The sequence below is a fragment of the Cyprinus carpio genome, unplaced genomic scaffold (genome assembly GCF_018340385.1).
Source record: "Cyprinus carpio isolate SPL01 unplaced genomic scaffold, ASM1834038v1 S000006759, whole genome shotgun sequence".
In the NCBI taxonomy this organism is placed as follows: Eukaryota; Metazoa; Chordata; class Actinopteri; order Cypriniformes; family Cyprinidae; genus Cyprinus; species Cyprinus carpio.
The window spans coordinates 460,953-485,039 of NW_024879356.1; the positions used below are offsets into that span (position 1 = coordinate 460,953).

Genomic DNA, 24,087 nt, shown 5'->3' on the forward strand with positions numbered 1-24,087 from the left:
TCTGAAGGGACGAGACTAAAGATGCAAGTTTGTGTTCATGAATATGGGTCTTCCAATAAAAGGAATAAGAAAAAAAAGTCAATTTTTAGTGGTAATATAGTAATGTTTTGGCTATTATTTGGCATTATTTTAGTCAGTAACGCAAACCATTGGCTGAGGCCAGTGCTGCTATTGTGGGATAATTGATATTTTAGTATGCTGTATTTTAACTTTAGTGTTTAACATTCCTCAAAACGTAGCTTTACAATTGGAGATTAACTAAAAATTTAAGTATTGTAGCATATAGCCCATGTGTTACCTTTAATGTCACCAGCCTGGAAAGACAGCGGAGACCAGGACTAGAGCCCCAGAGACAGATCCCCTGTAAAGACCTTGTCTCAGACGACCACCGGGACAAGACCACAGGAAACAGATGATTCTTCTGCACAACCTGACTTTGCTGCAGCCTGGAATTGAGCTGCTGGTTTCGTCTGGTCAGAGGAGAACTGGCCCCCCAACTGAGCCTGGTTTCTCCAAAGGTTTTTTTCTCCATTCTGTCACAGATGGTGTTTTGGTTCCTTGTCGCTGTCGCCTATGGCTTGTTTAGTTGGGGTCACTTCATTTACAGCAATATCATTGACTTGATTGCAAATTATTGCACAGATACCATTTAAACTGAACTGAGCTGCATGATGACATCACTGAATTCAATGATGAACTGCCTTTAACTGTCATTTTGTATTATTGACACACTGTTTTCCTAATTAATGTTGTTCAGTTGCTTTGACGCAATCTTTTTTGTTTAAAGCGCTATATAAATAAAGATGACTTGACTTGACTTGACTATGTGCTACTGTACTAGAAGTTGAGAAACAATGTTTTAACAGCTAGATATACATTTTTCTCCTCTAGCACTTGTGGTTATATCCAAAGTTTTGTCCAATAAAATATTAGCAATTAGCAAAGAAAGAATGACAGTCTACAAAAAAAAAAAAAAAAAAGGCTAAGCACAACTATAGCCTATCAGCCATTTCTGAAAAACAGGTGACATCCCAACTTCCTGTTTCAATAGGACCTTTTAACATAAGAAAGAAACCTGTGCTTGTCAAGCAATTTCATACAAACTTAAAAGCACACTCATGTTCTGACATCTCAAGCTTTTCCTTATTCCCTGAATTATGGAGAAGGTACAGCTGAAAGAATAAAATGCAATTTGCTCTTTAAAGGTCAACTTTTGAAATGTTCCATTTACACGGTTTATGAAAAAGGTTTCGCTTGATTTGCATGAATATTTAACAAGCCACTGTAAACAGCTTAACCTGAGTTTATCACGGGCTCCCTTTCTCACACGTATTCATTTGCTTCACTGCTGCTTCCCAATCTTAGAAAAATCACCATAAAAGAGATCTATATGCAGTATGTCATGCTTTTAACGTATAACATGCAATATTTAATTATGTAAATTAGCAGAAAATGGTGCTAAAATGGATCAAAACACACATTTCAGAGGTGCGTTTTCATGTGTGCAGTTGCCTTCTGCACACTCACATGATGACAGCCCAGCTCCTCTTCAGGGGTAACACCCCTGGCCTAAAAAGGCAAAACATAATGCCGTTGCTGCCGGGGACTCTAAGAATAAACCACACAGTCCAGTCACAGATAAGGTTACCTTGAAACCCGTCCTCCCCTCTCTCCCATGTTTCCTGACCCACACACACATCATGGGCTGGTAACAAACATTAGGATAACCTAGGGCTTGATTTGCTCTTTTAACAGCCTAGCCTTGTTTTTTTCCCTTCCTGCTGGTACTTGGTTCCAGCTGGAAGTGTATAGTTTTTTTCCTATATGCCACTTTAAGCAACAGGTGCCATTTTTGTTTGCTTCCTTGTAGGGGGCCCTGGCACAAGCGCAAGTTTTATTGGGACTCTAACAGGAAAGGCACAGAGAGCCATTGCGGTGCTTTCGATCGGGAAACTGTTCCGGACTGGGGGAATTGACTCTTGAGATTGTGTTTTCAGCCTGTTAGTGCATGAGAGAGATGGAAGGTACTGTCAAATTCATTTTCCAGTTACATTTCTAAGTGCATTTAACAATAAGGTGTAAGTCAAACAAATGTTTGTTAGTGTATGAAATGTAAATTATGCTACTTACAGTATACAGTCAAGTATTGTACTTTAACTTAGTCACTTAGTCAAGTTAACTGTCTCTTAGACAGCAACCATCTGCTTTGTAGGGGAATTTTATGGTTGAAAGCTGCTAAAAATACACCATATCATATGGCTCTATGGGAATCTGTATTCCTTTGAAGCAGGCCTCTGATGTTGCAGCTTTTTAAGGGTTTTAAGGTAGTGTTGTCAACTGATATAGAGTTCAATCAGCTAGAGAGGAAATATATTTAAAGGAATAGTTCACCCAAAAAAAAAAAAAAAAAAAAAAAAAAAAATGTGTTTCAAATTTACATTCCAAACAATTTTTAAAGTAATTTACTTACCCTCAAGCCATTCCCAACCCGTATGATGATTTCACCATTTGTCTTTCACAGAAGAAATAGCAATGAACAATTACAATTAACAGTGACTGAAGCTTTAGAAAGGACACAAATGCACCATAAAAGAGGTCCATGCTACTAGTACATTCTTCTCAAGTCACTGCAGTGAGATCACAGAGTCAGTGCTTTTGGTTTAAGATTTGGACTAGATTGATTCATGAATAAATCACTCACTGAAAAGATTTGACTTAAAACAATGATTGATATACAAATCAACCATCACTACTTCTCCCAAGAGCAGAAGCTGTCAAGATAATCAGTGAACAACAACTTTAGTCTGTTTCACAGTTATAGTGTGACTTTTGAAAACTTGGAATACAGTTACAGTAAGCTTTCAATGGGGACTGAAGCTTTTCATGAACCACAAAAGTGGTTCACGTGACATAAAGTTCCAGTTTTTCTTCAGAACATATTCAATGATAATTGAGTCATTTAACTCCTGGATTTAGAAATGTGGTATTCTCAAAGATGTTCCCAAGACATTGAAACCATGTCAGTTTCCAAACCAAAAAAGGAATGTGTTTAAAAAGTTTGAAACCTTTTTAGAGTCATCAGTGACTTGAGATAGAGTTCCAAAAAAAGCCAATTATTGACGTCAAGGGCCTGCATAAATGAGCCCCGGCCTTGCGTGAAATGGCTTAATGTTGCAAAAACTTAAAAGTAAATGTTATATTCTGATTTAACTGTGAAAGTATTTTAGATCAGCCTGAATAAATCATATTTAAAGTGACACTTGAGGGAATAGCGGTGCAGAGTGTTTTTTATGCTGACTTCATTGTCTCAACAGCTTTCACTTACTAACCTGGGTTTAGTTTCCATGGATATCCACACATAGATCTGAGGAGGACAAGGTCTCGTATATTAGAATACGCAAAGAGAGAAGGGCCATTTTCTGTGCCATCTTCCGCCGCTGTTCGGTTTACAGTGCAACGCCAGTTGAAGTGGCATTTGCGCACTGTGTTGCCATGGAAAGATTTCTCCTAAGCCTTTTGTGTACACTATCTGCAATCTTATGTTTTTTTGTACAATCAGATACTCAAGTTTGTAGACAATCTGCAAGGGCGAAGTCATGATAACACAGAAAGATGCAGCATTACTCCAAACCAGATGCAGCTAAGCATATGGTGTCTACAGAAAGCTTCTTGAGTCAGCATTTAGATGGGACATGTATTCCTAAGTTTGACAACAGGGACAAATGTGAAGAGTTGCAACAGGTGGTCTCAGCTGACACTTTCGGTGTGTAACGAAACCCCTGAACACACAGACACGTCATTATGTTCAAGCAAAAGTGGAGCCAGTGAAAAACGTTGGCTCTCTGGGCAACAGGGCCAACAGAAACAAGAACCAATGCCTTGATCTTGGCTTAAATTTACAATAGATCATCCACAAATTTATTTCTGTAGACACAATCACAACGGCTTGCTCAAGAATCGATCATTTACCATGATTAAAGTCAACAATATTGGCAAAGATCAATCAAGGGGTCTAGTAAACGTAGCGGCGTATATAAAGGTTACGTGTGGTGTATGTTTGGACTCTCTGAGCAGCAATTCAGACTGAGCTGCTGCAAGAATTTATCTCAATTTAGAAAAGAGGCTTTTAAAGGGGCTCCGGCCAACAGATGACACAGCGCCAGCATTCCTCATGTGGCCTTGGAGATGTTTTAATGATGAAACATTGCCATTGCAGATGTGTGCCCTATCTACAGAACAAGTTCAATTCAATCTCTTTGCCAGGCAATGCATTGATAAAGACAAAAAGCAAACATTCATCTGCTGTCTAGCTGTCTTTGTCTTCATAACTCTTATGTCCTGTCTGCACAGAGAGTGAGCAACATGACAGAACTAGATAACTTTTTGTTATGTGCATACAATAGACAGATTCCCTGAATATCTTTGAGCATCAAAAGCTTTGTTTCCATACAATGTGTATGTGAAAAATCATACTATCTCCAACATATTAGAAAACAAGGCATCGTTTCCATCCCATCTATTAAAAAATTTGTGTAAAATACTGTTGAAATTAAAGTTGCAACCGCTGCGGCTCATTTTTAAAACATAAATTACTCACTGTTTTAAGTGTGCAGACAAAATACCTTTTGTTTTGTCTGTAGTTGCTCTATGCAGACAAAATAAACTGTTTGTCACTTTATATGATGAGTATTTTGATCAAATAAAACAAAAACATAAAGAGTGTAACAAATTTTCGTAAATCGGGAAGAAGGAGGTGGGAACCGGCGAACATTTAAACACAATTTTAATAAATAAACAAACACAAAATGAAAGTAAAAGAGGCAGCTCCTCACAGGCGACTGTCACATAAAACCTAACAACATAAAATCCAGGCCTGGTCCTCTCTCATCCTTCACTGTCATTACTCCTCCTTTTATCCTTTCGGAGCTTTCGGCCTCGAGACCAGTGAGTGGTGCAGGTGTCGTTCATTATAATTTACTTCACCTGCCTTGCTCCGTTCCCACAGCTCTCAGCCCTGCCCCATTCGTCACATACCCCCATCAAACCTCGCAGGCCGGGGGTACTGCCGAGACTATGCTCTACTGATCACAGCCTGAGGCGTACTTGGGGGTAAGGACAAACGAGGCGGGAAAAAAGGAATCGGAAGGATGAGGAGAGACGATGGTATTGGACATCTTTGGTAGACAGCCCGATGCTCCTCTGTCCCCTTGCGGACAGCGATGGCTCCTCTGGTCAAAGGCAGCTGGCAGCGAGTCCTCCGTTCCCTGCTCCTCCCCAAACATGACGAACGGCAGCAGGCTCCGACCTCTTGGTGAACGGTGCAGACTCCTCCGCTCCCTCTCGGACAGCAGCCACCCCTCCTATACCCAGGAGCACGGCACCGAGCCCTCCGTCCCACCTCGTCTTCCATTGTTCCAGCACTACTGCCTCGGGCAGCCATTGGTGGTCTCCGCTTCTTCCTGCTGCCCGATCTCCTCAGCACCATGATCCCCCTCAGCAGCGAGGGATCTCTGACAGCATGTCCCTCCTTCCTCCCAGGTTTCGGCACCAATTTAACAAATGGTCGTAAATTGGACGGAGGAGGGGGGAACCGTCAAACATTTAAACAATTTTAATAAATAAAACACTTTCACTGTCCTTCACTGTCGTTACTCCTCCTTTTATCCTTCCTGTGCTCCTCCGTGGGACTTGACACCAGTGAGTGGCACAGGTGTCGTTCATTATAATTTACTCCATCAGCCTAGCTCCGTTCCCACAGCTCTCAGCCCCACCCCACTCGTCACAAAGAGGAACCGACATAATTTCTATTTTATGGTGAACTATTCCTTTAAAGTGTTCATCACACCTGGTTTGATATTGGTTCATACTCTAACCATCTGGGCTCTAACACAACCAAGGTGTCAACTCCACCAGTGACTACAAACTGGAACTGGACCAGATACTTACCATAAATTATCAGCTTGAACCAATTAGAATGGTTTCTTATGGTTTAACCTGTTTTGTACCTGTCTTGTTTGCATTCATCCATTTCTGAACCTCCATCTGTCCCTACAGCACGGTCCTCCACCACTACGACTACCATAGTCGAGACTAAGAATGACCTGAGCGCACATCCCACACGTTCGTCAAAACGCACCTTAACTGATGACCTGCACACTACGTTCAGCACCCCCATGGCCTGGATCCTCGTGCTGGCTCTCATCGTAACCTGGTCGGCCGTGGCGGTCATTATGTTTGACCTGCTCGACAGCAAGGGTCTTGAAGGTAGGTTCAGCTCTCTTATCTTGGTCCCTTCATTTGGAAAGTTATTTTGGAACAGTTTTCCTGAAGAGATTAGCAGCAGTTGATTATTTTATTGGCTACCTGATTGAGGGCTTTATGTTATTTATTAACTCCTGGCTTAAAATAAAACAGGACTCAGATGAGGTGTAATTGGATGCTTGGACGAGTCTTTACAACGTGATAAAGCTCTGAGCTTGTTTTCTTGCTGGAAGTTTATCAGCAGTGCCACAGGGCAAACTTGCGATTCTTATAAAAAGAGTGGGAGGGAGGGATATTGACTGGTTCCTGATAGCATTGACAGTGACAAGGATAGATAGGGAGTCCCGTTGGCCGGGCCATTTTACCTTGTATTACCACCTGATGATACATTGGAATCCATTGTTTATGCGAGGAAGATGATAGAATGACTGTTTTGGTGCTGAATTGCTTGAAGTTCCAGTCATCTGTTCCTCCATGTGTCAGTAGTTCCATAATGACAATTTTGAACTCTTCAACTGTTTAAAAAATTGTCATTGTTTAGCTGGATTTATCACTGTCACTGAGATCACATCTCATTCACAATTCATTCCATTACAAGCTTTAGAACACAAACACATTAACCCATTTTTGAAAGTATTTCAAAAAGGAAACATTAGACTTGCATTGTCATGTAGTTCACTACATGATTGCACCGCCCCACATTAGGAGTCACATTTACATTTACTTATTTCTAATAAGTTTCCCTCCTTTTTCCACCCTGTCCATCACCATGTGTCATCCTGTTGCCATCCAATAAAAAGCCCATACATTATACTGTGACGACCCCTGTTTACCACCTGGTAAAGACTCTCTGCCTGCAGTTCAGTGCTAATGCCAGTTTTTGTGTGTGCGTGTGTGTTTTCCTGCATGCAAACAGGGAGCAACTGTCACTCTCATCTCAAACATTCGTTCAGACATGCAAATTTACTGAACCATGTAATCTGTCTGTCATGAACACAACATCACTTCCTCTAGACTGTCATGCATTCCATTCAGTGTGACACTCCACCTTTGACTTTATCATAATGGCAAAGTGAATTGTGGAATTAAGTTCACTTTGAAAGCAGATTGCATTGTGCTTTAAAAAAGTGATTGCTTCAGATTTCAGACAACTGGGGTGGGTTTCCCAAAACCATAGCTGCTAACTAAGTTAGCAACTTTGTTGGTTGCAATGCAATTTCCCATTGCCAACCAACTAAGTTGCTAACAGGCTAGCAACTATGGTTTTGGGAAACGCACCCCAGATTGGGTTTTACATTTATTTCAATCACCTCTGTGACAATGTACAACTGTGCCATCAATTTTCTCTATGCACCACAAAGAAAGATTAATCAGAATTTTTGTCTCGCTTTTCATTAGTAATATCTAAACACCTATAAAACAAGAAAAAATTTACTTATTAAAAAAATATCAAAGTCAGACTGGTTTTCAAAGAATGCATCAAAACCACTAGCAGTGGTTGATCGGAGTATGATCACCTCTTTCGAGCATAGATCACTAAATTTTCTTACATTTTTGATTAAAAGAAGAAAAACACTTGCAAATGGGGTTAAAATAATATTAATAATAATTCAAGATACGTTTTTTGAAAATCTTAATACCCAATTTGCTTCAAGTATATTTATCTTTTTTAAATATTTAGATCTGATTATTAAAATTAGGCTTTTGCTTTTAAGGAACAACAGTTAACAGTGCATATTAAAAACGAAAAAAAAAAGGTGTTGTGTCACCAGAATGTACAAAAGTGTTCATCTTTCATATTCCTGTGCATAAAATAATGGTTTATTTTGGTCTCTAAATTAAACATACACATTACAAAATAACACATTTGTAATTCCAGACATTTTAAAAAAGATAAATAATAATAGCTTCAAATATTTTTTTTTTTTTTTTTTGTGTAATTAATTTTTTTTTTTTTTTTTTTTTTGTAATTGTTTTAGTATTTTTATAAAAGGTTATCTAATGGGAAGATATCTTCTTACCCATTATATGAAAAAAATACTGTATGTAAGCTAAGTTAATCATAAACATCATAAATCAGACCTCATATCATAGCATGGGCTTGACATGAGGGGTATAAAACAGTATGGCATCATCAAAATGCTTGCGGCACTGATTTCATCAGAACTACAATAACATAAAGGGAATGAACACCATTTTTATTCTAAGTGCAAAATGCTTCAAAAAAAAAATAATCATGCGCATGCATCAGAGACATTAACAATAATCTGAAATTCTCAGAACAAAAATATACTAAACTTTTTAATTCAAAACTGTGGAATGTATATCATTTGAGAGACTTTAAACCATAATTTTATTTGAGCCAGCATGACATCAATAAGCTTTGTGCCAATTGCTCCCTTCCACCCTATGATATCCAACTTCCATGTGTTGGTGTCTACTTTGCGATATTGCTTTCAATAAGCCTCAAATTATTCACTTCAATCATATAATTTTACTCTAACATCGATAACTATGCTTTGAAAGCACTGTAGCGTGACTTCGTTTATTAACTGTGTGGTATTGAACGGCAACTCCTCTTTGCCATGCAGAATGATTTGATTCTTTTTTCATTAAATGCATTGAGCAAAACAATGATATTTTACCTGTAGAATATTAATGAAGTATTCTATGTTGCAGATTTCTCACGTTCTTTACAGGAGAAGGAATATATACTTTAATTTCCCTCTCAATGCACAGCTAAGCCTGGAGAAATGGCGAGGAATCATGGGGAGGAAGTTGGCGCTTTGGCCCATCTTAACACAGCCTTGCATTTACAGAGTCTTTACCATTTGCCTTCAGGTGGTCTATAAGAGTGGTTCTCAACTGGTTTTGCTTCAGAACCCAAATTTTATAATGGACATGAAGACCCAGAACAGTTTTAAAACTGTCTACCCCACAAAAGTAAACAGATATATCCATAAAAAAACAAGAAAAATTCATATTTCTTTTACCCTGTGTAGCTTTTATCAATGTGTTTTTAAGATGAAGGAATGTCAGCCAACATTTACTGCTGGTGTCTGTCTTCATTTTGCTAGATGTCTAATTTGCACCAGAAGTCCCGCCAGCTGAGAGCCGGTCTACAAAACAATAAAATGAAAAAAAGAGAACATGTATTTCCACCAATTACATTGAATGGCAAGAATATTGTGATGACAATAACAATTTTTTTAAAGGTAAAAGACAACAGGATTATACTGACACTGCCACAGGATAACATGAAATTATGGCACATGTACAATAAGCCACATAATCCACACTGTGTATAAACATATAATATATACATAGTTCATGACTGGTAACAAACTTCTCTAGTTCCTTTACTGTTGAAGTCGAGCACAGAGGACTGTGCAATAGTGAAGGGTGAAGCTTCACTCACTTTCAAGACAGGATTCAAAGACCACTGTGTTCCCCAGTGCTGTGACTGAGATTCTGTTGGGAATCATTCCCCTCATGCCTTTGGAATAGTCTAGTGTCCTCTTTTTGCACTGGAGCCTCAGTCACATGACTGGTCTATGCAACATTATAATACTAAGAACAACTTAGATCAGCATAAGTGATACACATACTCACTTTCTAAGCAACTGCTGAGTTCCTCAGAACATTGATAAAAATGAACTAAAGTACAAAAATATTGGTAGCTGTTATAAACAGAAACAAACCTAATGTTTGTCTGTTATACTGCTTTCTGTGATTTCCGCCAAGTATAGGGCATGTTCTTTCATTTCTTCAGCAACAGTACGATCAACCTACCATTGAGATTTTTCATTTGGTAGCATGTCCTACTTGGAAAAATCATGCATATCATAGCCACGACAAACTGCAGAGCTAGATTTTCAAATATGCAGAATATTAACATGTACATTAAGAAATAGATTTTTACCACCAATGACATTCCTGCAAAAAAACAAAACAAAAAAAAACAATTCTTGCTAAGATTTTTCAGTCTTGTTTTCCATTATTTTTCGTACCCAACTGGAAAATTATTAATAATTATTTTCTCAAAATAAACAAAATACAGAGGTTTAAAAAATATTTGCAAATAAAATTACTACACACATATACACAAACACATATTTAATAAATATTTACTTGGTAAAAAATCTGGATGTTTGAAAAAAAAAAAAAAAAAAAAAAAAATCCAGATTTAAAAAATGATTTCTGCATTGATAAAAAGAGCAGAAATATTACTATAGATATGATTGAAACCAGCTCATTTGTGCTCTGTAAACCCTCTGCACTTTGTCCTTGAGATATGTATAAAACGTGAAGACATACATTAAGTTTCAGCTCACTGTATCTTTATTTAAGCATTCATCTGGATGGCTTTTCTGTCTCTTATATTGATTTCAATGGTTCAGCAGCATTGCCCCTAGAAAAATGTCTATGGTTCAGATATCCGTTATAGCTCAGGAGATTTTTTGGAATTATCAGTTATGTAGCTATCAACTGTTTTTCTTTGTAGGAAAAACAAAAGGAAAAGAAAGTAAATGTCATGCATAAACACATAAATGTATTGGGGTTATATATAGCATGTTAGATTTTTGATTATTATTATCTTGCATATTTTGGTATGTTGGCAAATCTGATCAGCCTGAGACATGGCTGGAGGGGTCACATTAAAGATTATAGGTTATTCCTCTGAAGGAAACGTATATGAGAATCTGGAGGCATAAGTAAATGTTCCATTTGCTCTCATTTTAATCTTATTGCTGTCTAGAAATCTAATTTGTAATTTTCCTTACCTGTGAGTTTACACGTCACACTCAAGCACCCAAAAATGTAAAAAGTGTTGTCAGTTTTGAGTGTGAGAGCTTAGAGGGCAATACTGAATTTCCATAAAGTAGGTTAAAAAGTTAATCAAACAAATGTCACTGAATTCATCAGTATTGCATTAGCATTTCTATGTAACAGAGTCACAATTACATTATGAGGCTTGAATTTCAATGCAGCCAGAAGCAAACGTGAGAAAAGAGAGTGACGATTAAATTTGCCATGAACCAGAAAATGCTCAAAAAAAAAAATAAGACTATAATACAGTGTCTTGCATAACACATTTACACTATATGTCTCCTGCCTCTACCTGTTTTTTTTTTTTTTTTTGCAAAAGGTTTGCGGTTTCATTTTCACTCAGCTGAAGTGTTTTTGTAATCACTGTGACATGGATTAATACCATATGTCTCTTTTCACACCTTCCCTGTGATTTTGTGCCATAAGTGTGATTGTGTTTTATTTATAATGGTGGTTAAATTTCCCTGATTATCCTGCTTACAGTTTTGAGCGTGCTCAGGGAGGACGACCCAAGGAGAGCGTGTGTACAGTATGTGTGTGTTACTATCCCACACCTCTGCTTCTGTGTCTCTCATCCTAACAGGACCTCAGCCACACCGTGTCAGGAAAACATTTAAGGAAGCAGGCAGCCTTAGAGGCAAGCCATCTTATATCTTACATCTTACACATACCGAGTGATCTTAGGCAGCAAATCTGAAGTAGTTAATTAAATGACTAAACCAAGGTCATTGTAAGGTACTAGAAAAAAAAAAAACTGTTAATTTAATTCAGTCATCCTAAATGGCATCTTCAAGCAGCATTCTTAAGAGAAATAACCCCTTTTCAATGTCAAGGTAAATGTTTTTGTAGATCTATAAATGTGATGTGCAAAATTTGTTTGCACTAAAATACCTGACTACTTTCCCAGTTTAATCTGGAGAAAAGTTATTCACATGTCGATTTCACAGAAAAACGCTACAATCAGTGGTGCGAGATCTGTTTGCCTGGTCAATGGAAGACAGATTTTAAGATTTAATTATTGTTAATTATATATATATATATATATATATATATATATATATATATAATATATATATATTCTCAACATTTTGTAACTAAAATAGCTTTACTGCCCATCTAATGTAATTTTACAAACTGAGTTTAACACATGCATGAGAAATTTGGAACGACTACAGATTATAGTAGCTTGCCGCCAGAACATTTTATAATCAAATACTAATTTATTCTAGCAGGAGTAGTGAACATGAGGGTGTTTAGAGGCTATAATGGAGGTCTGAGGAGTCTGGAGTCTGTGCATGCTGTCACGTCACCCCTGCATAATGGCTCCTGGTAAAATGGCTTTGACTCGGGTCATGCTGTTTGCCTGCTGATAACTGCAGACAGACAGGCACTACAAGATGATGTGTGAAATATGATGAGCATTCCTGTCGATGGGCAGTGGAAAGCAGGAGTTTTACTGACTTGGCATTTATATTTGTAGCTGTATACGCAAACATACACGCACCTAGCTGTTTTCGGTCATGTGGATGTTCAGTCCTTTTCACTGTTGAATTTTGAAATCATCAGTCTGTCTTATTGAAGATGTCAATTCAGGGTTGATAGCACATACACATAACGTCAAAAGAAAAGCTTCATACAGTACATGACCAAAAGTATGTGAACACCTGCTTTTAATGAAATACATAATTACTAAAAACGCGCAACAATTAAAGGGATAATTCAGCCAAAAATTAACATTTTGTAATAGTTTACTCACCCTATAATGTCGTTCCAATTCTGTGTGAGTTTCTTTCTTATGTTGAACATAAAAGAAGATATTTTGAAGAATGCTAGTATCAAACATTTGATGGTCCCCATTGACTTCCATAGCATTTATTTTGCTTACTATGGAAATCGATGGGGACCTACAACAACTGTTTGGTTCTTCTAAATATCTTCTTTTGACTTCAACATAAGAAACGTATACAGGTTCGGAATGACAGTAGGGTGAGTAGATAATGACAAAATGTTCATTTTTGGGTGAACTATTCCTAAACTATTTGTTTAAAATAGCGTTATCAAACTTTCTGATGGTAAGGACCACTGAAATTATGATCTAATCTCAACGAAGACCCTCCTGCATAATATATATATATATATATATATATATATATATATATATATATATATATACTATATATATATATATATATATATATATATATATATATAACAGAGGAGAAATGATAGAGAGAAAATATCAAAAATAACATCTTGTCTCCAAAATCAAAAATGTGTATTTTATACTGTCATATAAAATATATTATATAAATATAAAGGATAGCTTATATACATTTTACTATAAATTATTCATAATATATATATATATATATATATATATATATATATATATATATATATATATATATATATATAAAATATTTTGCTTACATATAAATATAGATATATATTCGTACATTTAATACAACATAAATATTGTCCAGATGAGAGTATATATCTGGAAAACATTTATTTATCTATCCAATAAAGGAGTAAGAAAACCAAAGAAACATTTTAATCCCATATTACATGAATATACTATAAATATGCTCAAATGCACACTTGTTTACTGTTAAACAAATGCATGACTGTTAATAATATATTTGATACAATTACATTAGTATAAAATACAATTAAAAAAAAAAAACAATATCATGGTTTTTAGATTATAAACAGTTTGGAAAAAGTAACAATGTCCAATTCAAACATCAATAACAACAACAAGAAGTGAACTTCCTATTGAAAGTCCATGCTTTTTGAAATGTTCAACCACATATGGTTTGAGTGTTCAGGTGTCCCACATAATTCTGGCCATATTAATGTATTTTGTTTGTAATTGTTTTTGAGCTAGATGTTGCACAGATAAATATCTTTAAGTGGTTTTGTAGAGCTTTAACAAAAGACTGTGACAGGTTTGAGGTTTTTGTTGTTGTTAGAGCTGGTTTAGATGGCTGTAAGTTAATGTATGTTGAGCATGGAAATATGTGTCTTAAGATGCTCTGTCTAAAACATGCTCTTAGGGGGGTATTCAGCACATCAGCTCTGATCCCATGAAGGCGGTGAACGAAGCCATGGACGACTCAACCGATTGGATAACATCAATCTTGAATTTTATGACTAATTTGGTAGCACCGGAAGAGGAGGAGGAGGAAGGTATATTAAATTGTTGTAGCCTTCACTCAACATTAGCAGCATGATTACATAACAAAGTGTTTACTGTCATATCAACAGCATCTCAGAAACCACAGACTAACCCACAGCGGTTTGATCTGACGAGCCATGTGTACTAATAGGTCTTATTAGAAATCTAAGCTTGCTTTTATGGTCACATTTTCCCCTTCTGCAGAATAAACCTACTTTGAATGGTTTCCCAGAGGGATTAAATATCAAGGATTATATTTGTGCCAATATTTTATTTCAAGCAATCTACATTCTGGCATAATATTGTAAGATCAGATAGAAAATTCTAAATGATGTGTTTCATAACCAAGAAATATTAAAGGATGGGTCACTATTTTACAGCTTTACACTACAACGAAGAGTTTTGAGAAAGAGGACGAGGAATTTCTACCAGGAACTGTCAGCCCTAACTCTGTGTGCCACATGTGTGATTCTACAAAATAACAATAAAAATCAAACAAAACAGTATCACATCTCTGTCATTAATCTCTAATGTCAAATCTTCTTGGTTTCTTTTGATAATATAGTTATTCAGTGCTTGATTCACAAAGACTCACACATACTTGGTAAAATTGATTTAAAAATATTTTCATTTATGTGCATTCATTTAGGAGATACATTTAGAAACTTACGAATTAGAATACAAGCACTAACAATTTATCTAAAGAGAACAACATACTGTAAGTAATGCTACTGTACAGAATTTCATTTAAGCACTAGGACAGTATATATAGAGAATAGATTACATTATATTATACAAATATATATATAATATAATAAAATAATAAGGTTATAAAGATGGCTAAAGTTATGTTCTGTGGTGAGGATAGATATACACAGTGCTATTGATCAAGGTTGTTGTCTGTTTTCAGGGAAGAAAAAATGATGCGAGTAAAAATGCATAAGAGGTTTTAGAGAATGTATCTTACATTTATTTTTCTTAAGTAACTGTCATTTTAAGCAAATCTTTCAAGAAAATGTGATGATGATGATAATAATAATAATAATAACAATAAAACAATTAATTCAATATTCTGTCTCTGAAAATAAGTCTTAACATCTAGCATTTTTAAGTACACTAAAAGCACTCACAAAAAATGGTGTAAAAATAACTTAAAGTCAAAAATTGCAAGCAAATTGTACAGTTAATTACAAAGAAACAGCAAGTAGCATATTAAACTAATATGACATTTTAAAGTAGAAAGACTGAAATAGTATTTTCTTGCAATAGGTGCTCCAATAGTATATATTTAATTTATTCTCACTTCAAAAAATATTTAAAAAAAAAAGAAAACAACACTGATTAAGAAAATATTTTTCCACCAGTGTAGAACAGATGATGCATTATTTTGGATAAATAAAAGGAGTCCTTCAGTAGACCTTAAAATAAAGAGAATTTATCACAAAGCGAGAACAATAAATCTCAGAATATATTAAGAAGCAAAAGAACCTGAGATGTCTCCCCTCTTTAATTTTGGAAGCTAATGGGTCATTGTGGTCTCATTGAAAGCAGCTAATATGGCCCTGTCTTCAACCACAGATGCACTTAGAAAGGTCATAAGCAATGTTCATTAGGTGCCCAATCTCCTCTACTTTTTACTTTGATTTTGTATCAAGTTTAGATTAGTGGAGTTAATTTTCAACTGTCTTCTTTGACCTTGAAAATGCTTCACATCTGTTATAAGACTATCCAAAGAGTACCCGCACAGTGAGGGTAGTATAGTCTAGTAGACTAGTAAAATAGCAAACAAAGCTGCTATTAAACCTAACACTTTTATTATAGGCAAATATATTTGCTTTAATATAAAATATCTCGCAAAGATTAATAAAAGTCTATGAGAATAAGTAAGGCCTATGAAGTAATGAATCTACATTTTAATGGAATTTACATTCTGGTTAATTGCCAGTGACCACAGAACTGTAATCAATTAAGAAACCCCCACAATGCCTCGAGACTCATCCTTATCATTAAAAGCATTTTAAGATATACATGATTTACATTACTAAATTTAGCTAGAAGTATATTTATCATTAGAACACACGTTTGGAATCATCTGGTTGAAATACAGCAGAAATAAATGTTTATGGGACTGTCAGAGAGAACAGTACATATAGTCACACTTTCAGAAACATTCATAAATAGAGCTCAAAGCAGAGAGAGAGACCACAATAGTGACATTGCCACGATTGTTGAACCAATAACACGCTTGGCTAAGATTCCTCATAAAAGTCACCTTGAGGTTGCTCATTTAAAATAAATGCATTGCCACATAGCTTCAATAGCTCCAGACAGTTATCAGTGAATGCTTTTTAAATTGATGGTTACCTAACATTCCAACAGCATTTTATGTAGATCATCTCAGCAAAAAAAAAAATATATATATTGCAAGAATGCAGGGTATATAGACTGATCACAACACTACATGCACAAAGGCAAATTATATAGCCCTATATATAATTTGTTTGTCTGTGTGTGTGTGTGTATATATATATATATATCTATATATATATATATATATATATATATATATATGTATATATATATATATATATATTATATATATATATAGATATATATATATATATATTATATATATATATATATTATGTATATACGTATATATATATATATATATATATCTATACGTATATATATGTATATACATATATACGTATATATATGTATATACATATATACGTATATATATGTATATACATATATACGTAGATATATATATATATATATACATATATATATATATATATATATATACATATATATATATATATATATATATATATATATACATATACATACATATATACACAGTACAGACCAAAAGTTTGGAAACATTACTATTTTTAATGTTTTTGAAAGAAGTCTCTTCTGCTCATCAAGCCTGCATTTATTTGATCAAAAATACAGAAAAAACAGTAATACTGTGAAATATTATTACAACTTAAAATAATAGTTTTCTATTTGAATATACTTTAAAAAAAATAATCTATTCCTGTGATGCAAAGCTGAATTTTCAGCATCATTACTCCAGCCTTCAGTGTCACATGTTACATCCAGTCTATCACATGATCATTTAGAAATCATTATAATATTCTGATTTATTATGAGTGTTGGAAACAGTTCTGCTTTCTAATATATTTGATGAATAAAAGGTTAAAAAGAACTGCATTTATTCAAAATAAAAATAAAAATTCTAATAATATATATTCTAATAATATATTTTCTTTACTATCGCTTTTTATCAATTTAACACATCCTTGCTGAATAAAAGTATTGATTTTATTTAAAAAAAAGAAAGAAAAAAAAATTACTGACCCCAAATTACTGACCAGTAGTGTATATTGTTATTACAAAATATTTATATTTTAAAAACATAGCTTCTTCTTTTTTTTTTTTTTTTTACTTTTTATTCATCATAGTATCCTAAAAAAGTATCACATGTTCTGAAAAAATATTAAGCAGCAGAACTGTTTCCAACTTTGTTAATGAATCATCATATTAGAATGATTTCTAAAGGATCATGTGATAATGATCCTAAAAAATTCAGCTTTGCATCACAGAAATAAATGATAATTTAAAGTATAATAAATTTAAAAAACAATTACTTTTAAATTGTATAATATATCACAATATTACATTTTTTTTCTGTATTTTTGATCAAATAAATGCAGGCTTGATGAGGCAGAAGAAACTTCTTTCAAAAACATTAAAAATAGTAATGTTTCCAAACTTTTGGTCTGTACTGTATATATATGTGAAGAAACTTCTTTCAAAAACATTAAAAATAGTAATGTTTCCAAACTTTTGGTCTGTTTTGTTTATATATGTGATCTGTATTGATAAGAACCGCTTCAAAAAGTGTGATTCATTTGAGAATCTGGGCCGCGCCTAGTTTTGATTCTAAAGCTACAGTAATGGACATACGATAAGATAACTGAATTATTGTGACGTAAAATGTTTTAAATATTAAAATTTAAATAGTAAAATTTATCAATATAAAAAAAACAAAAAAAAAAAAACGAGTTTACAGTCACTGTGCATTACCTATTGAATTTCTTTGAATTGATTCAGTAAATCTACTTCCTATGCAACATCCTGTGGGGTGTGGTCAATTTAATTCAAGTTCCAACCTTTTTCTACAGTCTATGGTTCCAAGACAACTCTTAATATATTTGATTTACATTTATATGTATGTACAGTATGACAGTACTAGATTGAACAACCATATAATCAACAAAAGAATTACTGAACATGACATGGTGAGCTGCCTGAAACTCAATATTACGTACAGCTATTAAACCTCTTATATGATGCATACAAACAAATCCTTGTAATTTTATAATACTGAATTACCCTGATGTATTGTATACAAATGTATATGAATCAGAATGACAGTCAAAGTGATGCATTCTGGGAAATGAAATGTTCACATTATATCAGTTCTTCCACCCTGGTCTAAAGGTTTATTTAAATATGATGAAATATATAAACTCAATACAAATTTCTATTTAGGTTTCAAATCAGGTGTCAATTGTGAATGGTGCACAACCTTATTTACTATAATAGCAGCTACTGAATATACAGTAATTGTAATTTATTGAACATAGCACAGATATCCAAAACATAACAAAATTTTATAATCATTTCTAGAAATTTAGAAATGTCATATAAATCAGGAAAAATATCACTCAACCCTCTATATAAATCCACCATGTTCATTTGAGTACTGACAGATGTATTTATGGACCACAGTAAAACAGGCTCGGCAGATCAAATTGCTCGGCAGACAAACAAGCTGATTAATTAATAATTTTATCTGAACACAAGTCATTTCCAGGCATTAAGGTAGCTTCACAATAACTTTTGAAAAGACTGTGTTGTGTGTGTGTGTGTGTGTGTGTGTGTGTGTGTGTGTGTGTGTGTGTGTGTGTGTGTACTTGTGTTGGCATGTCCTTTTTTCTTTTATATAAGTTCTAGAGCCTATAGGAATAAAGTGCTGTGAATCACAGACAAGCCTTTTTCCCTCTCTGATCCACATTTATAATTTATTCACCCCCATCAATGTTTCAAAAGATCTATTTTGTAGGTTCTACTCTAACACTGTCTTCTGTATTCCTTCCTCCTCTACCAATTTAGGTGAGCGTCATTTTGTGAGGAAAAAAGGTTAGTATCAAACCCTGTGCTTCACTTTGATCATGTAGCCTACACAAATAAGAAATGCATCATTTTAAAAGTGCACTTTGTGATTTTTCCAACAAAGTTTTACACATACAGTAAATAAGTAAACCAAGGTGAGATGAATAATCTAGTCATATCTGTAAGGGTAGGACATTGTCCGTAGCCTTCTGCACATCTTTTATTCATATAATAGAGCTTTTCCCCTTGGTGACCTTGTGAGCTGTACGTCCTTCTTCATGGTTTTCTAAAGCATGTATTCTACATTTAAAGTGGAGAATGACAGCACTTAAGTGTCAAGTGCTGTTTGGCACAACTACTGATGTTCAGTCAGAAATTTTGAAAATTTGATACATTACCTGCTGAACTAAATAAATATGCATATCTCCCACAAAATGCTTCTCACATTAGGTCCGTGAGACTTTCAGCTGGTTAATGAGAAAGTATTAAGGGCAATATTTGAAGAGAATTTATTAGTTGCCTGGGAGGGTGAATATTTTGTCTGTTATTTATATAAATATAAATAAATAATTAATTAAAAACAAAAATCATAAGGGATTTGGAATGAAAATTGTGGGTAAATGATGGAAGAATGTTCCCTATCCCTTTAATTATGTTATTTTTAATTATGTTTAATTACATTTGTAAGTGTAACCATGTTTTAAAGTATGTCTCAGAGGCATAAGAAAGAAGAAAAGAATCAGAATCAGAATCAGCTTTATTGCCAGGTATGTTTACACATTAAGGAATTTGTTTTTGTGACAGAACCTTCGCAGTGCAACAGAATGACAGTGACAGAACAAAAAAAAAAACACATAAAAAATAATAAAAAATATAGAACAAGTAAAGAATAACCATATACAAATTTGACAACTGTATGTGCAGGTATATTACAATAGAAGTTTTTGTATGTACAGGTATATTATGTGCCAATTTGAAGTGTAGACTAAGTATGTGTGTTAGATAAAAAAATAAAAAAGCAACATTTTTACACTATTAAACAAGGGGACCTGAGGTAGACTGAGATCAGAGGTGCACAAACTTTATGAAGGGCAAAAATCAATCAAACAAAAACTTAATTAAAGCCCAAAAAATTCTGTAATTATAATTCTGAAAAAAAGTAATTCTGCATTATATCCCAACTATATTAATATTATTTTTAAATGAAATAAAAAATAATAATTAAACTAAAATGTAAATACATTTTTTATTTTAAAACCATTTTTAAATCGTTTTTAAACCTTTCAATGCAAAAATTAAAACAAAATAATTAAAACATAATTAAATAAACAAAAAAAATTCCTATTATTTTCCCCTCTTGTGATATGGCATGGCGGGCCAAATCAAAGGTCACCACGGGCCAACTTTGGCTGCAGGCCCTGGTTTTTGTTTCCTGGCATCTCTGACTTAGAGACACTGTGCCGCATAAACAACTGCATTTTTTATGCCATGCATTCTAACCTCACATTAACTACCTAATTTAATCAGTTTTTCTTATGTTCTGTGTCTCTCTCCTCTAGGAGAATTCTTGCCACCGAGAAAAAAGGTTTGTGTCTTGAAGTGCGCTTGATGAGATTGCGGGCATTCATTAGAGAATACATAAACCATCAGCATAACAGATAACATTTTGCTTGAGTCTGTAATTAACACATTTTATATTACACTTGCATTAGGAGGGCAACATTCTAGTATTTATGGTAGACTGGGCATTATGCTGCCATTGATTGTGTTGTTACATTTGGTGCCATTCATAATGTCTTTTCCCTTTGTTTTCACACACCCTAATTATGCTCTCCATGCTAATCAGTGTTCCTAAAGCTGCACGTATTTGTCCCATTAACATCTTCATGAAATGATCATTAAGCCATCTCTAAATGGTAGAGCTTAATGCAGAAAGCATCTAAACACCATTAGTATTAGTTTCAGCTCATGCAAATGTTTTTGAATATAAAATAGTCCACATATGTAAATAAAAGTCTGTATTTGATTATATGGGCGACACATTTGCTGTCATTTGTCCATATTTAACACTTAAGGGAACTCATAAATTTGGTGTGGGCCCAGTTTTTGCTTTAAAGGTACAGTCCATAATTGCTGACATAGGGACACCTAAGAGACCAGGAAATTAGAATCTGCACTCCTTAGACGTTAGGCAGTGTCACTGGAGGAAGTATGATAAAACCATATATTATTGTTCTCTAAGAGGATGCTATACGCCCTGCAGTCACACAGTAATTTTAGATGCCTTGCTGTGAACTGCCCTTTTGCAATGCATTTTATTGTACAATGCTCAAAGAACCTCTTAAAGATGCAATGATATGGTTTAAGACTGCTGTTTTCCTTCCTGTGTGGAAAGAGGAAATTAGGGCGGGACATGTTTTTTTTTTTTAAATAACCACTTATTATGTATTTTTGTGGGCTAAAACCTGGAAACCAGTTAGCATTTTAACCCTTCTGTTTCCATCATCCTTAAGTCAATGGGATTTCTGAATGGATGTTTGGAATTAATGCCTGAAATAAGGTCTGTGTTAACACAAGCTCAACAAGCTCAACAAACTCATTTTAAAACGTTTTTTATTCTATGATGAAAAACACATCAGGTAATATCCCCATGGGACTTTTTGAAGTCTTTTACTTGTCTTTGAAAAAAGGCAGTTGTTAACCACTGCCTGGACTACAAAGGTTGTCAGAAAAAAAAAAAAAACATCCATTCACTAGTCTGCTTTTACAGCTTCATTGTGTTCATAACTATTCCATCTCAAACTTTCAAACTTTTTAAAATAAAGACCAAAAGGAGCTGCCAGAAACTTAATGTGGTGATGTTGAAGTCATGCAACCATGGTATAGTTTGTTTTTATAGTTTTACATTTGGCTTTTTACATTTGCTGATTGTATCAGAAATGAGTTTGTGTTCATTTTGTGGAAGATTATCACAATGTGGTAAGAACAAAATGGTGTGAGAATCATAAACTTTGTCGGTAATAGAGCTTATTTTCTGCTATAATCCAAAAGCCAATGGCAAAAGAACCAGGGTGATGCTAACTTCTGGGTTGGTGTACAAAAATACATAATCACCTCAGTTTGCTTAAAGTTTACTATGAATTCAAAACTGTCACATGTCACAATAGGGAAGAAAAGATTGATCGCAATTTCTGTTTCAATGCCAACTTTAACAGACATTGACTAAGAGGTCTCATCAGGGCTGAGCAATGTTTTCCTTTATCCATCAACATTTGCACATTCATTTTTTTAATTTTGCATGTCTTCTGAGTATTCACTAGTAAAACACCATAAGATGCATCATATAAATCTGATATGCTATGCATTGGATTGTGTATGTCTAGCCAAATATTATTTTTGCTTCTGGCAAATACTGTGTGGCTTTTGGTTTGAACCCCATACATTCTTACAGCTTTCACTGATATTTCTGAAAACGTGATGATAAAGTTGCAGAGATACGGGCCAAGGAGATGTTAGAAGAGGAAGGGGAGTATGAGGAGGAAGAGGAAGAGGACGAGGAGGAGGAAGATGAGGGGCTTGCTGAAGAAGAGGAGGAGGAGGAGGAGGAAGAAGACGAAGAGTATGAGGATGAAGATGAAGAAGAGAGAAGATGGTGATGAGATCGAGGAGGAGGAAGAAGAGGACGAAGAAGAAGAAGAAGACGAAGAAGAGAAGGAATTAGCAGAGGAAGCTGTTGGAGGCGTGAGAGGAGGAAAAGAAAGAGGAGGGTGAAGAAAAGGAGGAAGAGAAGACAGATGCTGAGGTAAGAAAGAGGAGGAAGGAAGCAGCAGCAGCAAAGGAAGCTGTGGATGAGGAGGGAAAGAAGAGGAGGCTGAAGAAAGGAGAAAGAGGAAGCTGATGCTGATGCTGAGGTCGAAAAGGAAGATGCCTTCTATCCCTGCTGAACCTTATGAAGTAAAAGAAGAACAAGTCACTTCTAAAGAAGCTGAGGCCAGCTGATTGAGGATGAGAGACAAAATTGATGTCGATAAAGAACCACCTGAAAGAAAGATGAAAAGGAGATACTCCTGCTGATGAATAAAGAGAAAAAAGAAGAAGTTATGACATTACTGATGATGACCAAAGTGAGGAGAAAGGTGATGACGATGAGGTCAAAGATGCTGGATATTGCCTTGCTCTTGGTATTGTAGCTGATACTGGTGCTACAGTTCACTGATGTTAAAGCACAAGAAACTGGTGAGGACCTATACTTCTTAAAGTCTGATGGTGATTCAGAAGCTATTAACAACCTTAAGAGGAGAGTGCTGCTAAAGCTGATGATGCATTAACTGATTTAGCTGACTCACAAGATGGCTTAGCCGCACACTGATATCCCATATAGATGACCATGATGATAAGATAGCAAAAGATCTAGCTGAGGATCATGGTGAGGTAACAGAAGACAGTCTTAAAGATGAGACTGGTGCTGGACTAAAAGACGCTGATTCTGAAAAGATATAACAAGTGAGGGTGAGGGTGGTTATTGAGAAGCCTGAGCTAGCTGATGAATGTTGCAGATAAGGAAGAGCAGGAGGGAAAAAGAGGAGGGAGAAGAACAGATAAGGGTGAAGATGGGAAGGTGA

General features: G+C 34.9%; 1 protein-coding gene across 6 annotated transcripts; it reads left to right on the forward strand.

The window, feature by feature from the left end:
• The first annotated feature begins 1,626 nt into the window (after positions 1–1,626).
• LOC122144798 (triadin-like) lies at positions 1,627–23,065 on the forward strand. 6 transcript variants are annotated; one of them, XM_042755955.1, is made up of 9 exons: positions 1,627–1,708; positions 1,871–2,024; positions 6,055–6,264; positions 7,062–7,100; positions 11,675–11,727; positions 14,151–14,283; positions 19,466–19,492; positions 21,025–21,050; positions 22,952–23,058. In XM_042755955.1, the coding sequence occupies exons 2-9, from the start codon at positions 2,009–2,011 to the stop codon at positions 22,979–22,981; spliced, it is 534 nt and encodes a 177-aa protein (XP_042611889.1). In that variant the 5' UTR covers positions 1,627–1,708; positions 1,871–2,008; the 3' UTR covers positions 22,982–23,058. The 6 variants fall into 6 exon arrangements, with proteins under 6 accessions (XP_042611889.1, XP_042611888.1, XP_042611890.1 ...); XM_042755954.1 differs by having other exon boundaries at positions 1,657–2,024; XM_042755956.1 differs by lacking the exon at positions 7,062–7,100 and having other exon boundaries at positions 1,657–2,024; positions 22,952–23,064.
• Positions 23,066–24,087: the final 1,022 nt, after the last annotated feature.